Source organism: Photinus pyralis, unplaced genomic scaffold (assembly GCF_008802855.1).
Source record: "Photinus pyralis isolate 1611_PpyrPB1 unplaced genomic scaffold, Ppyr1.3 Ppyr1.4_LG1, whole genome shotgun sequence".
Taxonomy (NCBI): Eukaryota; Metazoa; Arthropoda; class Insecta; order Coleoptera; family Lampyridae; genus Photinus; species Photinus pyralis.
In genome coordinates, this window is record NW_022170249.1 from 2,711,650 (window position 1) to 2,725,768 (window position 14,119).

The 14,119-nt window shown below is 36.3% G+C and overlaps 1 protein-coding gene and 1 long non-coding RNA gene across 3 annotated transcripts; both read right to left on the reverse strand.

Annotated features, from left to right (window-relative positions):
* Positions 1-7,232: 7,232 nt before the first annotated feature.
* Positions 7,233-8,717, reverse strand: LOC116159976. The gene has a single exon (XM_031473086.1). It carries the CDS (start codon positions 8,715-8,717, stop codon positions 7,233-7,235), a length of 1,485 nt encoding a protein of 494 aa, XP_031328946.1.
* Positions 8,718-11,951: 3,234 nt separating this feature from the next.
* On the reverse strand, positions 11,952-13,021 carry LOC116167690. Of its 2 annotated transcripts, XR_004144604.1 has the most exons (5): positions 12,865-13,021; positions 12,731-12,812; positions 12,565-12,669; positions 12,218-12,516; positions 11,952-12,079 (listed from the first exon to the last, which is right to left on the reverse strand). It is a non-coding gene; the product is annotated as an uncharacterized LOC116167690 (long non-coding RNA). The 2 variants fall into 2 exon arrangements; XR_004144605.1 differs by having other exon boundaries at positions 12,731-13,021.
* Between the last annotated feature and the right edge of the window lie 1,098 nt (positions 13,022-14,119).

The following is a 14,119-nucleotide window of genomic DNA, read 5'->3' on the forward strand; positions in this document are numbered from 1 at the left end:
TTAAATATGAAGCAAACATAATTAATCGATCAAAAGAACTTACCTGAAGTTCGATCGTAATTATATGAAGGTCCAGTCCGAAAATATTACAATAATTTGTTTACTATGTAGATGTTTAAAGCAGAAACCGAAAACAGGACATAAAAAATAAGCTGCGCGTAAATTGAAAAACAAAAAACCTTTTATTCTCAACAACTAAACAAAATTTACTTCTTATTTACCCGTATTAGGTAAGTGGTAACCGCAAAAAGGTAAGTATAAAAAAGAGATATAATATTCTTATCTCTTACGAAAGAACTCAAAACAAACTTATAGGTACTAAGGTAACAAAAAAGTATAGTAATTAAACTATAAGACACCGAATTTAACTATTTTGTGCCTCAAAAATCGAAGCCAGAAAACTCTTATCTTTAATTGGACGGTTATAAAACCGAGCAAAAGCGTTGGAATTTTTACTCCAACCTGCTGATTTTTTAATGGAGTCCAGAGAGAGTCCATTTCTTAATGCGGCTGAAGTGGATGCGTGTCGAATCGAATGAGGTTTGAAAACTGACGAGTCGACTCCCGCTGCCTGTAAGGTCTCCCTTACCCATCTACTTAGAGTTTGCTTCGTAGCAGGTTTATAAGGCTTTTTATACGTGATAAACAGCTTAAGACACCCTTGTCGCAAATTTTGTGTAGCTTCTAAATATTTCTGAAGCGTTGAGGCTACACATAAGTTGGCATTGTTAAAAAAAGGTAAATCTAAGCAAGGTTGCACTGAATTGACACTGGATGTCTTAATAAAATCAGGGACAAAAATTTTGACTCCTTCGTTAGTAAATTGAATATTTGAATGCGTTATAAGAGAAAAAGTTTGCATCCTATGGCCAGTTCCTAAGGCAAGTAACGTGATTAATTTATGGGAAAGACATTTTAAAGAATCTGCCTCTGTTTTTTCTAAATAAGTCAAAACAATTTGAGGATCCCATGTACAGTCGTACTTTGGTCTCGGTGGTCGAAGCCTAAAAATCCCCTTCATAAACCTTTTAATTTGAGGATCCTCTCCTAAATCGTGCGAAGTTATTAAAGATAAAGCAGCGCGGTGGGAGTTAAACGTACCAAACATGTTTTCTGTTGTTTCAAAAACATTTTGAAAAAATGATATTATATGAGAACTATTTTTTTCAAAAGGTGAAATGTTTTTGTTTACACAAAAACTCCACCACTGCTTATATGTTGAATTATACTGCTTTAATGTGTTGTCACTTATGGATTTTTCCATAACGTTTATCGCATTATTCGGTATGCCTTGTATTAGAAACGCTTGCCTGATAACCTGGCTACAGCCAGGATAAGGACCGAGGCCAGAGGATGTTTCTGATCGCTGAAAGGAGAAAATAAAATATTATCCGCTGGTCCAAAAAGTAGCAGATCACCTTCAATCATTTTCTCAAAAAGAGGAAACCACGGCTGTGATTTCCAATACGGTACAACTAATATTCCAGATGCATTGTCATTTAAAATTTTTTGCAAAGTTCTTAAAATTAAAGAAAATGGTGGGAATGCATAAAATTTTAAATTTCTCCAACTTATAGTGAAAGCGTCAACCGTTTCGGCTTTTGGGTCTATCTGCCAAGCGATAAACCTTTGACATTTACGATTTTCCATGGAAGCGAAAAGATCGATTTCGGGTAAGCCAAAGTTTTCTATGACTTTTAAAAAAATGTCATTGTTGAGAGCCCACTCAGTTTCCGTATTCGTGACACGAGAAGCTTTATCAGCATGACAATTTTCAGCTGACGGAATGTATGATGCAAAAATCCAAATATTTTTGGATTCGCACCAACGCCAAATTTTTCTCGTAATTTCATTTAGTTTCAAAAATCTTACGCTACCCATCTTATTCACACTAGAAACTGCAGTAGTATTATCGGTACGAATTAAAATACTACAATTAGAGTAATTTTTGGCAAAACATTGCAACCCAAAGTAAATAGCTTGGAGTTCCAAAAAATTGATATGTTCTTTCTTATAACCAGCTTCCCACCATCCATTGGTAGTTACGCCTTGACAAAAAGCGCCCCAGCCTGTTAAGCTTGCGTCTGTAAAAATTTCAAGGTCAAATGAATCTTTCCTCAAATCATTTTTTGTTGTATAAATATTAGAAAGCCACCACTTTATATCGTTTCGAATAGGATCTGAAATAATCATTTTCGCATAATAGTTCTCATTATTATGTTGCAGAGCCAGATGTTTTTCCCTTTCTAAAAATTTGGTATACACCCAGCCGTATTTTACAGCTGGACATGCTGACGTTAAAATCCCTAAGAATTTTGCAAGTGTAATAATCTGGCAATTTTTCCTGTTAAGTAAAAGTTGAGACCATTTAAAAATCTTGTCTCGTTTTTCGGGTGTAAGTTCTATGGTCATTAAACTCGAATTATACATAAAGCCTAGAAACTTAAATTTTGTGTCCGGAAAAAGCACACTTTTTTCCAAATTTACAATGAATCCCAATGATTCTAATGTGGACCTGAGAATTTGAACACTTTGAGTGCATTCGTCCTTCGTAGCCCCCAGAACCAAAAAATCATCAAGAAAATTTACACAAAGCACGCCCCTGGCACACCGTACATGTTCAACCACCGGTCGCAAAAGCTTCGTGAACGTATAAGGCGCGGTTGCCAGGCCAAACGGCAAACAGGTAAATTCATAAAGGGTGTTATTAAAAGAAAATCTTAAATATTTTCTATGGGCTGGTGCTATTGGAAGTAAATAATATGCATCTTTTAAATCGAGAGAGGCTGCAAACGAGTTTTTCTGAATTAACCTATTTGCTGTTCTGAAATCCTCCATTTTAAAATGCGGTGCATAAACATATTTATTTAAACGTTTTAAATTCAAAATAAAACGTTTTTTGCCATTGGGTTTATCGGCTAAGAATATTGAAGACAGAAACTGATCTTTCAAAAAAGTACATTTCTGTATTGCCCCAATATTTAGTAAGCTAGCAATTTCATTATTAATTTGGCTACTTTCTTCCTGACCAAAAGATTTTGGGCGTAGAATTACTTGATTTGGCTTTTGAATAAAAGGCAATTTATATCCTTTAATCCAACTCAAAACAATCGAGGAAGGATTTATAAAAAGCCAATCTGAGTAAAAATGAATGAGGCGACCTGCATAAACAGCATTGCATTTTAAATTTTTCCTTACCTTTAAATCCTCTTCTTCCACGTGCTTTGGTTTTTGTTGCGATAAGTCTTGGCTGGTTCCGACCGGTAGGCAAATTTTTGTGATCGGGCCGGCCTCGTCTCGGGGTAATGACGGACCGGCCTGAACGCGTTTAAAGGCCGACTTGATCCGGGTTTACTTCGGTCACTTACAGTATCGCCCCCCCTCTTTCTATTAAAAAAAGGTTTTGGCACCGATTTAAGTTCCTTACTTGCACTCTCAATAGCTTTGAGAGACTTAAGCTTTTCTGATAGATCTGTTCCAAACAGAAATTCGGCAGGCATGCATTTTTCGGCAACCGCCTGCAGGTTCTTTAAATGGGGTGTTATAAGATTTTTTCTTATAACAGATTCACGATGGAAGAGATTAGTAAGTATACGGCCGGAGTTAAACAGATCTGTCAATAAACCACTCCTCATATCTCCGGGAATACTCTCAATATTTCCCAGGATATTAGAGATTGCTTTGCCTAGAGCACAAAGCCCCTTTCCTAATTGATTTTGACCCTCGGAGTGAGAAAAATCTACCGAAAGAATAGGTTTTTGTAAGGCGGCTTTAACCTCTGGATTGAGAATCGGGGCCGTTAGCAAAGATAAATTTGAGGGTGTGTCATATTTACTTAGGATCGTTAATAAATCATCCTTTTTAAGGCCATTTTGCAAAAAAACCTTCCACCTCTTTGCAAGTTCATTGTGCAACAATGAACCGTTTTCCGCAGTGCTTTCTGGATCGTCGCCGAGCATATCAATGACATCCTCTGGTAAAGATACGTCATTATGAATTACAAGTTCATTATCTCGGGACTCACTTGACAAAACGCTACAGGCATCGTCAATTTTCCTTTCCTGAGTGGNTTTTGACAAATAAACTGGTTACCTAGTGATGTACACCATACCACTTCGATATTTCGATTTATTCTGCTCGTTAATTTCTTAGTGCATATTTATATTGGTTGCATAATTTTAATTTCGATCGCGCAAAAAATGTTATAAGCACGTCGAACGTTAAGGGTTACCGTTCTCAGACAATAATTGGAGTCGTCGCTCCGCTCCTCCTCCAAACAATTGTCTTCGAACGGTAAAAATCCCTTACCGTTCTCCATACTTAATATACTATTAATTCTAATTATATACATGTTTTTTTAATTAAACGTAAAATACTACACTAATCTTTTATTTCGTCATCTTCCTCTTGTGCATCATAGATGATGTTCATTATTTTTCTTTTGGTTTTCTGTAATATCTTTTGATTCTTTATAACAGCTAACTCCTGAGCCATAGATCTGTAAATATACACTTACCTAAGTACCTTAGAAAATAGTTACGTATGTAACTTACAAAGAAAATATTTCGGGAGATTCCAAATTACTGGTCACATTTTTATTAGCTACACTTGACAAAACTTTTGAAGCGTCGGCAATGAGCGCTCCTAATGTGTCATCGGTAAGATTATTCGCAGAACGTTTTCTCTTGCCTCGACTATCTCTACTTTCTGTTGAAGTACTTCTAACTGAAGTGGAAAGAGAAGGAACAATCGTTTGTGACATTGCACTGTTATTAAATTCTTCTAGTGTTCCTTCAAACACCACAGTTTCGTCCAAATCTTCGTCCTTTAAGATCTCATTAAACATTACTTTCGTAATTCTTGGATATACATACCTGAATAATAATGTTAAGTTACGGATAAACTCAATAATAGTATATTATATACCGCGGGACTGAGGTAGTACTTTTAATCCCGAAGGTAAAGTTTATGGCCCGACCGAAAGGAGGGCCATAATTTACCTGAGGGATTAAGACCACTACTTCAGTCGCAAGGTATATACGATATTTTTCGTACTTCCGAAACTGAAACACTTAATATGTATGGAGTTTGAGAACGCGTTCTTTCAAAAAATCGCTGCTCAACAAGTTACCATAGGAACTGTCATTGCTAGTGTCATAATTTTGGTGGTGGGTGACAAACGTGTATTTGATATTGATAAAAAGCAACCAAAGTAGGTAAAGAATTGATACCACCGAAATCCAAAAACTATATGAGCAGCAGTACGATGCGTTTAAGAAGTAGTGCCGCATACAAAATGTGGAAAAACCTACTGAAATTGCTTTGTTAGTAATTTCATCCTTCCGGGATTTTCGTAAAATTTAATCCCGGCGGGACAAAAAGTGACACTTCAGTACTTGTCATAAAGGAGTGAAGTTGTCACTTTAGTCTCGGAAGTACGAAAAATATCAAATAAAAGTAACGTAACGAATATCTACATTTGACGTTTTAAGATGTGTTCAAATATTCCTCCCTCGTGTCTGATATGTCAATTTCTCGTTGGATATCAATAGGCGCTTTCCATTCGAACTTGATTTACTCCGGAAGTGCTCTGCACCTGCTCTACTCTTTGACTACACCGCTTTTAGCGAATGGAACAGTCCAGTTGAATTTGTTTGCGTTTGTACATAACCTTAGAAATTGATACAATCATGTGTTCAAATAATTCAGTAAAGGAGTTAATATTAGTGGACCGTGGAAATTAATATTCAGAACACTTTTAATTTAAATGACGAGGATTTTAAGAGAGCAATGACTGGTAAGCACCCGATTCATTTGGATTGACGAATAGAGAATCTTTACAGATGACAGATTTGCATATTCGTTACTTTGTAGTCAAAAGGAAGAAGTCAATGAAGAGGAAGCTTTTGTAAGACTTATGGAGAATTACAAACAGGTTTATTTTTGCATTCACTTTACAGAATAAGAACACACTAGATGCTGTATCAAATGAAAGTGTCGCATCGCTTTCCGAAACAAAACATTCCTGGCAGTACAATGAAACTAAAGCATTAATCGACTCCGTCGCCAGTCATATCGAAAACTTTGATCACCCGAAAAAACGAAAGACTGTTTTCAACGATGTGGTCAACGACATGCTAAGTGCAGGTTTTGCAGTCACAGCTGTGCAAGCGCAAGTGAAATGGAAGAGCTTGATTCGTAGCTAGAAGATAGCAAAGGATGCCAAAAATAGAAGCGGCAGGGGACCCTCTAGATTTATGTTCTTTGATGAAATTGACGAAATATTAGGAAACAAACCTTCTAATTCATGTGAGCATGCACTTGCATATACTTCTAGAGATAGCTTACATCAGGAAGTACCTGCACAAGATACTGAGGCAAACCCTGAAGACGAGGATGTAGTACATGCGGCAGATGAACAACTAGATCTTCCTAAAGAGTCTCAAACAGAGCCTCCGCAAGAAAAAAAACGCAGAACTACACAAAAAACTGTTACACAATCATTTATAAATATGAAAATCGAGGAATATCAGAGAAGGCAAAAAAGGCACGAAGAGAAGCTAGCAATTGAAAACAGAAAATTACAATTGCTGGAGCAATATTTAAATATGAAGCAAACATAATCATGTATTTATTCATTACTTAACAAAATCAAGTTGGAAATTTTTTAATGTTCACAAGTTGAAACATTTTTTTACTTTATGTATGCATATATAACCATTATTTAATAAACATCTTCTTTTAATAAACGAAATACTTCCTCTCTTCTATTGTTACAAGTAGTACTGCTGTGATCAGGATAGTTCTCAGTTGAGCTATCGGGAGATTCATTTAGTTCAGGTATGTTGGACTCATCACCTAGCTTAAGGCAGATGTTATGTAAAACGCAACATGCCATAATAGGGGAGAGTCGGTGAATTGTGCGCATCTAAGCGATAAAATTCGTATTTTCCAAACTATTGTAAATACAACTCTTAAATTTGGTAGTATTGTTCTCTGTTATGTTGGTTATTACCCAAATCAATCAAAAATGATTTAAATATTCATGTTGATGATAGGGAAAAAATAAGAGGAAAAGTGGCACTGCGCATGATTATCCACCCTATGCGGTTAATTGTGCGCACCAGGTGGGGTAATTGTGCGCAAGTAGAAAAACATTAAGAGGAAGGTGTATAATCAATACGAGGTACATTTTATTTTACTGAAACATTCTATGACCTTTGAAATGTCACCTAACGGTCGCAAAAGTCACAAACGTAACCTTCTGCGGAATCGACACCACTACAAAGCTCATGCGCCCATCTGGAACACAATATGCAACGAAACCAATATTCATCTTTTTTGCTTGAATCATCACAAATCAAACATCGGTCTTCAGAATCGCCATCCATATCATCCAGTTCATCATCATCACATAACTCGCTCTCTGAAATCGATTCATCAGGCTCACTTTCTTGGAAAAGGTTTCTTTTAAAATTCTGTTTATTTTTCGCGGGATGTTTCAAACTAGATTTACCTTTTTTTGACTTCCGTTTTAATTTTTCTTGAAAAGCTACCGATCTCTTGTTTCTTTTTTCCTCACAGACTATCAAAACTTGTTTATTGGGCGTTTCCGTTAAAATTTCAGACTTTTGCTTCTTCCGACGTTGTATTTTACTTGTAGATGGAGTGGGAATTGGATTCAAATCTTCAAATGAAACTTCAGGCTGGGGCAAACCAGAACCACTTTTAATAGCAATTTCATTCACAACTGCAGTGCTTGTACTAGGTTCACCTTCCTGGAAAACTTCGGAAATACTTGGCTCAGGAGTTGTAGTCCGCATGTCAGGATCGTTTTGAGGCTCTTCGTCTATTGTTACTGTCGGCGTATGGTGATTAGATGCCAGAAAGTCTTCCTTTGTGAATTTTTCGGAGTCGAAAGGCCATATTCCTGGTGTTTTAAATCCTGACTGGGCTTTGTCCATAGTGGCAACTTGACTGTAAGCTTTATGAAAGAGTTCCGCCAAATCATATGGTGTGATTCTTTCAAAATGTAAAAGATAGTTGTCACACTGCCGGTAAAATGCTGCTTTAAGTGGGCCATAAAATGTTAGATCCAAAGGTTGTAAGCGATGGGATGTATGTGGCGGAATAGTGAGTAGTACTATCCCATTCTGCTTACAACATTCATAAATTGCTATGGAAATATGGCTGGAGTGATTGTCTAGAATAATTAGCACAGGATGATCTTTGGAAGGTTTGACAATGTCTATAAAATGCTGGAGCCATTCGTAAAACAATTGTTCATTACTCCAACCAGATTTTGAGCAACTGTATTTTGCATTAGGTGGTCCGTTTTTTTCCAAGGTAGTGGTGCGAGTGCGGGGAAAAATAAACATCGGGGGCACATAGCATGTACCAGCAGCATTAAAGCAACAAATTACCGTAACGGTTTTTCCCCTTTCAGCAGAAGTTTTTGCTCCAAACTGCTTGATTCCTTTGGGACCAACGCGTTTAGACGGTTTTTGCATCGTCGAAATGCCAGTTTCATCAACGTTGAAAATCTTTTCATTACTAAAGTGATATTTTTCGTAGAGCTTTTTTAAGTTTTGGAAGAATTGATTAACCTGCGTCTCGTTGAATGCAGATATTCGGTTGATGCTTGTGGGTTCTGGTTTTCGTAGTGATATTACCTTGTTCCTTTTTAAAAAGTGATAGTACCAATCTTTTCCCGCCATTTTAGTTGTAGCATTAAAGTTGTTTGGAATGTTATTAGACAGTGCATAGGAATACGCTAACTTACGAAGTTGTGTTTTTGATACACCATAAAAGAGCTTTGCCATTTTTATTACGTGACTAGTCAAACTCTTTTCCTGGTCCACTGAAAAAATAGGATGCCGTCCCATTTGAGGCCCCGTAACATCAAGTCCTCCATCATAGTCTTTCTTCCTCTTCCGAATAGTTGATTCCGGAATTCCAAATTTTCTACCTGCTTCTCTAATTGTCCCACCATTTGTAATAAACAATAAGGCTTTTCTCATTTGACTAGCGTCCCAGGAGGCTTTATTGGATTTTCGGGTATATTTTGGCATCTGTGTGAAGATAAATACCAATAGAACATGAAACATTTTAAAGTCGGATAATTGTGCGCATCGCGCACCATTAGCCGACATCTACAAAATATTTATAAAAATTCACCAAAACAAAACTACAAATGATTTACCATAAATAGCATGCTACAATAATAATCAGATCCGTATTGCATAGCTTGCTATACTTACCGAAGCAAAAACGTCCTAATTTACAAAGGTAACACTTAGGGTTCGTTCGCGATTAGCGTCAGATTTATCGAATTAGTTAAGTGCGTTTTTAAATTAGATCTGGATCGTATCTTTTGCGTTTTTAAAAAAAAAATCTTACTGGTTTGATTGAATCTAAATGGTCAGAGGTTTTTGAGCGATCTGCTAGATTTATCGAAATTTTAAGGTTAGGGGCATTGTTTGTTTAAATTTTTAAAGAGTTAAAATAAATATTGTAATGGAGAAATTAGAGGATATTGCACTAGGGGTGGCGTGCTATTTTATACAAGACTTATTTTTTGAAGATGATAAAGAAAATACTATATCCTCTTCAATACAAAAGGTTAACAATTACATAGAAGAAACGGTATACTTTATGCAAGATTCACAATTTAAAGCTGATTTTCGTTTAAGTAGAGTTACTTTTGAAACACTGTTATCAAACATAGGGGGCATGTGGACTGAAAATGTACGTAGGGGTGCTATCTCTGTTAAGATTGAAAAGCAACTTATGATAGCTATATGGTACTTGGCAAATTTGGAATGTTTTCGGTTTGTATTCTGACCTTTTGATTACATGATTATACATTGTTGTCTGTTATTGAAGTAGTGTCGCAGAACGCTTCGGAGTATCAAAGTCTTCAGCCTGGAAATGTTTACACTGCGTGTGTGAAAAGCTGATAGAATATAATAAAACTGCAAAAGTATTGGCATGGCCGAATGTGCAAAGTCAAGAAAGAATCAGTAGAATGTTTTATAAGAAAGCTAACTTTCCAAGTATGTTCTGTATTTAAAGCTTCCATTTCCTGTGTTAACTTTATGTTTAAGATGTTATAGGTTGTATTGATGGAAGTCATGTGCCCATCAAAGCACCATTACACAACCATACTTCCTATGTAAATCGTAAAGGATTCCATAGCGTCATCTTGCAAGCGATTTGTGATGACAAATACCTTTTTACGGACGTCTATGCAGGTGAAGCTGGGTCTGTGCACGATGCTATGGTCTTCAAACGTTCAGAGTTTTCTGTAAATGAAAATGCATACGAATTCCTTCATAATGGACACATACTTGGAGACAGTGCATATCCTTTGACATCTAAATTATTGGTTCCATTCAAAGATTACGGCCAGCTAACAGAAGTACAAAAGCATTACAATACAGCACATGCTAAAACAAGAGTGCCTATAGAGCAAGCCTTTGCTCTATTGAAAGGACGTTTCCGCCGTTTGAAGCTTGTTGAAAATACACGCATTGATCGCATCCCTATAATGGTGGTATCTGCATGTATTTTACATAATATATGCATGCTGAACAAAGGTATAAGACAATAAACAATTCTAGCCGTATTTTGGACTTCCATTTGTTTCAGATATATTAGACATAAATATACAATCTGAACAGAATGAAGAAAGAGAAATGACCATTAATTATGCGGCAGAAAGTGTAACACAAGCAGGGAAGAATAAAAGGGAAATCATAGCGCATAATATGACACGGGCCTTTGATTTGCTTGTACATTGTAATTAATTTTTTCCCCATAAGTTTAGAGTAGGTACTATCAAATTTTATTATAACAAACAATAATAAATGTACATTCTACATACAAAAAAATACATTACGTCTTAATCTTATTTTGAACTTTCTTTTGTTATGTGATCCACCAATCTTTTAAAAAGTTGTAAAAATTGATCCTGCCGATCAAGTTTTTCCTTATGCCTATCGTCATCAGAAGACCTCTTTCTCTTCTTGGGAGTTTCCGAAGTGGTGGATGTTGATGAAGAGGTATTAGCAACGCATTCCGTGTTAATTTTCACTCCGGAAACTGAGCATGTGGCAGGTGGATTTATCTCCGGTTTATTAAACAACACTGCATGTACCGCATCATAATATATCCATGTTCTAGTGTTATTTCCCGATTTCTCATGATTTTTTACGGCCTTATAAGTTTTTTTTAAATTCTTCCATTTCGTATCACACTGTGTTGCTGTATATTGAGTACTAGTCGTTCTTGATAATTCCGTTGCTATTTTCTGCCAAACATTTTTCTTCAAACGTGTTTCAAATTCGCTATAGGGGAGGGAAGGGTAATTGCGAACACTTAAGAAAAAAAATCAGTAACTCTATAAGTGTAGCCATTACCTAACTACCAATTAGGAGAACAGATACTGGAAACCCTAACAAATCAATTGTAATACCAAAAAATGCGAAAATTTAATTGTAAAATGACACAATATTTTTTTTAAAAAAAGTGCGCATGTTCGGCATTGCCCGAAGGTTTCGGGTAATGATGTACAACAGGTGGGTAATACCGAACAAAACAAAATTGGACAACTAAGTTTTTTTATTAACTGCAAGTAACATCGCAGATATAGTTTACAGCGCTATCTTTTTCCACTGCACATTTTGTGTACCCAACCTCCACAGGAAATACAACGATACCAAATTTCGTCTTTTCCATATTCCCCACATACTAAGCAGGATTCTCCTTCGTTTCCTTCAAAGTCCATCATATTTTGGGGATCCATATCGTCGAGTTCATCGTCGTCACACAATTTACTCTCATCTATTCATCTTCACTAGACGAATCGAAAACTTTTCTAACGTGCGATTTTTTTTTCGGTTTCTGTTTTTTTGTGGCTCTTCTTTCCAAGGTTGCTTCTTTCGCTTCTCTTTTTCTTTGTTTCTCTTCTAACGTAGCCTTAAAAGGTGTAGATGTAAGAATCTCAGACTTTTGTTTCCGGCGCTTAGTCGCATGTCTGGTAATGCCGAACACAGTGTCCGTGATTCCCCGAAACGACCTTCAAAATTATTTCAGGTTACAAAAATAAAAAACACAAACCTATGATAAAGCTATCGTCCCTGCTGATAACCATTAGCTTAGAGATTATAACTGTCCATAAAGAATTTTAAAATTCCAAAATACAAAGCTAACTTACCTTAATTTTGCATAAAACGTTTTAATAACAAAGCACATACAAATTCACAAATCGCCATAACTCTCATAAACGGGAGGCTAGGTTCCTTTGCGCTGTACCGACCAACTTGTCATAGCATTTTCTTTTATATTTAACTGTATGTAAATGCCAATAGTTGGCACTGCAAGATACAAATGGATGTTCGCCATTAGCCGCTGTTCGTGATTACCCTTCGCTCCCCTAATACATCTCGATTACGTGTATTAAAAGGAACGTATTTTCCTGTGGCCATAGTTTATTTTCGTCTCCCTCGTGTGATTCTGTAAGCTAAGTATGATGCCCACTCATTAAATTTGGATGGGGTTTACCTGTCGATTCTATAGGTGTTACTCGAGAGGTCTCTTCCTGTGTTTCGCTCTGCTGTCTTTCCTGATTTACACATTCCGTAACAATATGAGCATCATTGAAATATGCTAAAAAGGAACATTTTTGCTTTTAAAGATTCCAAACAAATAACCAGTACGGAATACCTACCATTTATAGAAGTGCTCGCATTTGAATGGAAGGTTTCACAGTGTTCAGTCGCGTCTTCCAAATTTTCAAATTCGCAGTTACACTGTTGGCATAAATAGTATGTGTCCATTTCAAAAGCTGTTAATTAAATTTACCACAAATGGGAGAATCTTATAAACGTTTTTTTTCACCGTACCATAACCTTAACCTCAACAAAAATAAACATTACGACTCGAGCGCGTTCGTGTAGTAATAAATAACTCAAATGCATTTATGTAAATCCCGATCTGATCTCGTCGATGTCTGGATCTTAATCGCGAACGACCCCTTAATTACACAAGCACGAAAATTACAGTAAATCAGTTGACTTAACCTTCAGACAATATAGTAGGCGTGTTTACCTCAAAAATAGCGCGAATTTTACCTGTAGTTCATGTAATACCTAGAAGATGTCGCTATATGTTTCACTTCGTGAAAACAAAGGACGATTCAAATAATATCATGGTGCGCACCATTTGCCGCTGCGCACGGTTATCCGACTCTCCCCTACATTGCACAATTAACTGAATATCTAAATTTTCAAAACTTGATAATCTACGGAATCTTCCCTTAAGCAAGCCAAAAGCATTTTCAACACACATTCTTGTAGATGAGTGTTTATAATTGAACATCTTTTGATCGGCAGTCAAATTGCCATTGTCCTTAAATGGCGGCACTATCCAATTGAGACATGGGTATGCAGAATCACCCAATAGAAACATATCATAAAATATATCATTTTTGTTGTTTGTTCTTGCATACAGTGGTGATTTACGTAATAATCTGGCATCATGTAAGCTACCAGGTTCCCCACAGTAAACATCGATAAACATTTTTCTGTGATCTACTACACCCTGCAGCAAAACACTATGATAACCTTTACGGTTTATGTAAGAATCTTGATTAAATTTAGGTTTATTATTTTAATATGAGAACCATCAATTGCCCCTATAATATTCCCAATTCCTTGTTTACGTTTAAATTGTTTAGCAATATATTTTGCTTCATTAATAGAAGGCCACACAATATACTCATGTTTAATAGAAATTATAAACTTTACTACACGAACTAAACATCTATGTGCAGAACTTAATGATATGTCAAAGCGGTCTGCAACCTGACGAAAGGTTTCCGTGTTTGCGAGGTACCACAACGTCAACAATAGTTATTTATATAACAAGAGCGCGAAGTTCAATTTCGCGCATTGAGACTGAAGGTATTTTGACGAGGCGAAGCCGAGTTAAAATATCAGTCAAATGCGCGAAATAACTTCGCGCTAGCGTTATATACAATATTTTTTCTACAACTGAACCGATTGTTAATTAAATTGCTGTTAAGTTCAACTTTGTTCCGTGCGCGAAATACTTTTTT

Bases quoted from the DNA above. Each gene is read 5' to 3' on its own strand.
- LOC116159976 (XM_031473086.1), bottom strand. From the start codon at position 8,717: ATGGCGGGAAAAGATTGGTACTATCACTTTTTAAAAAGGAACAAGGTA.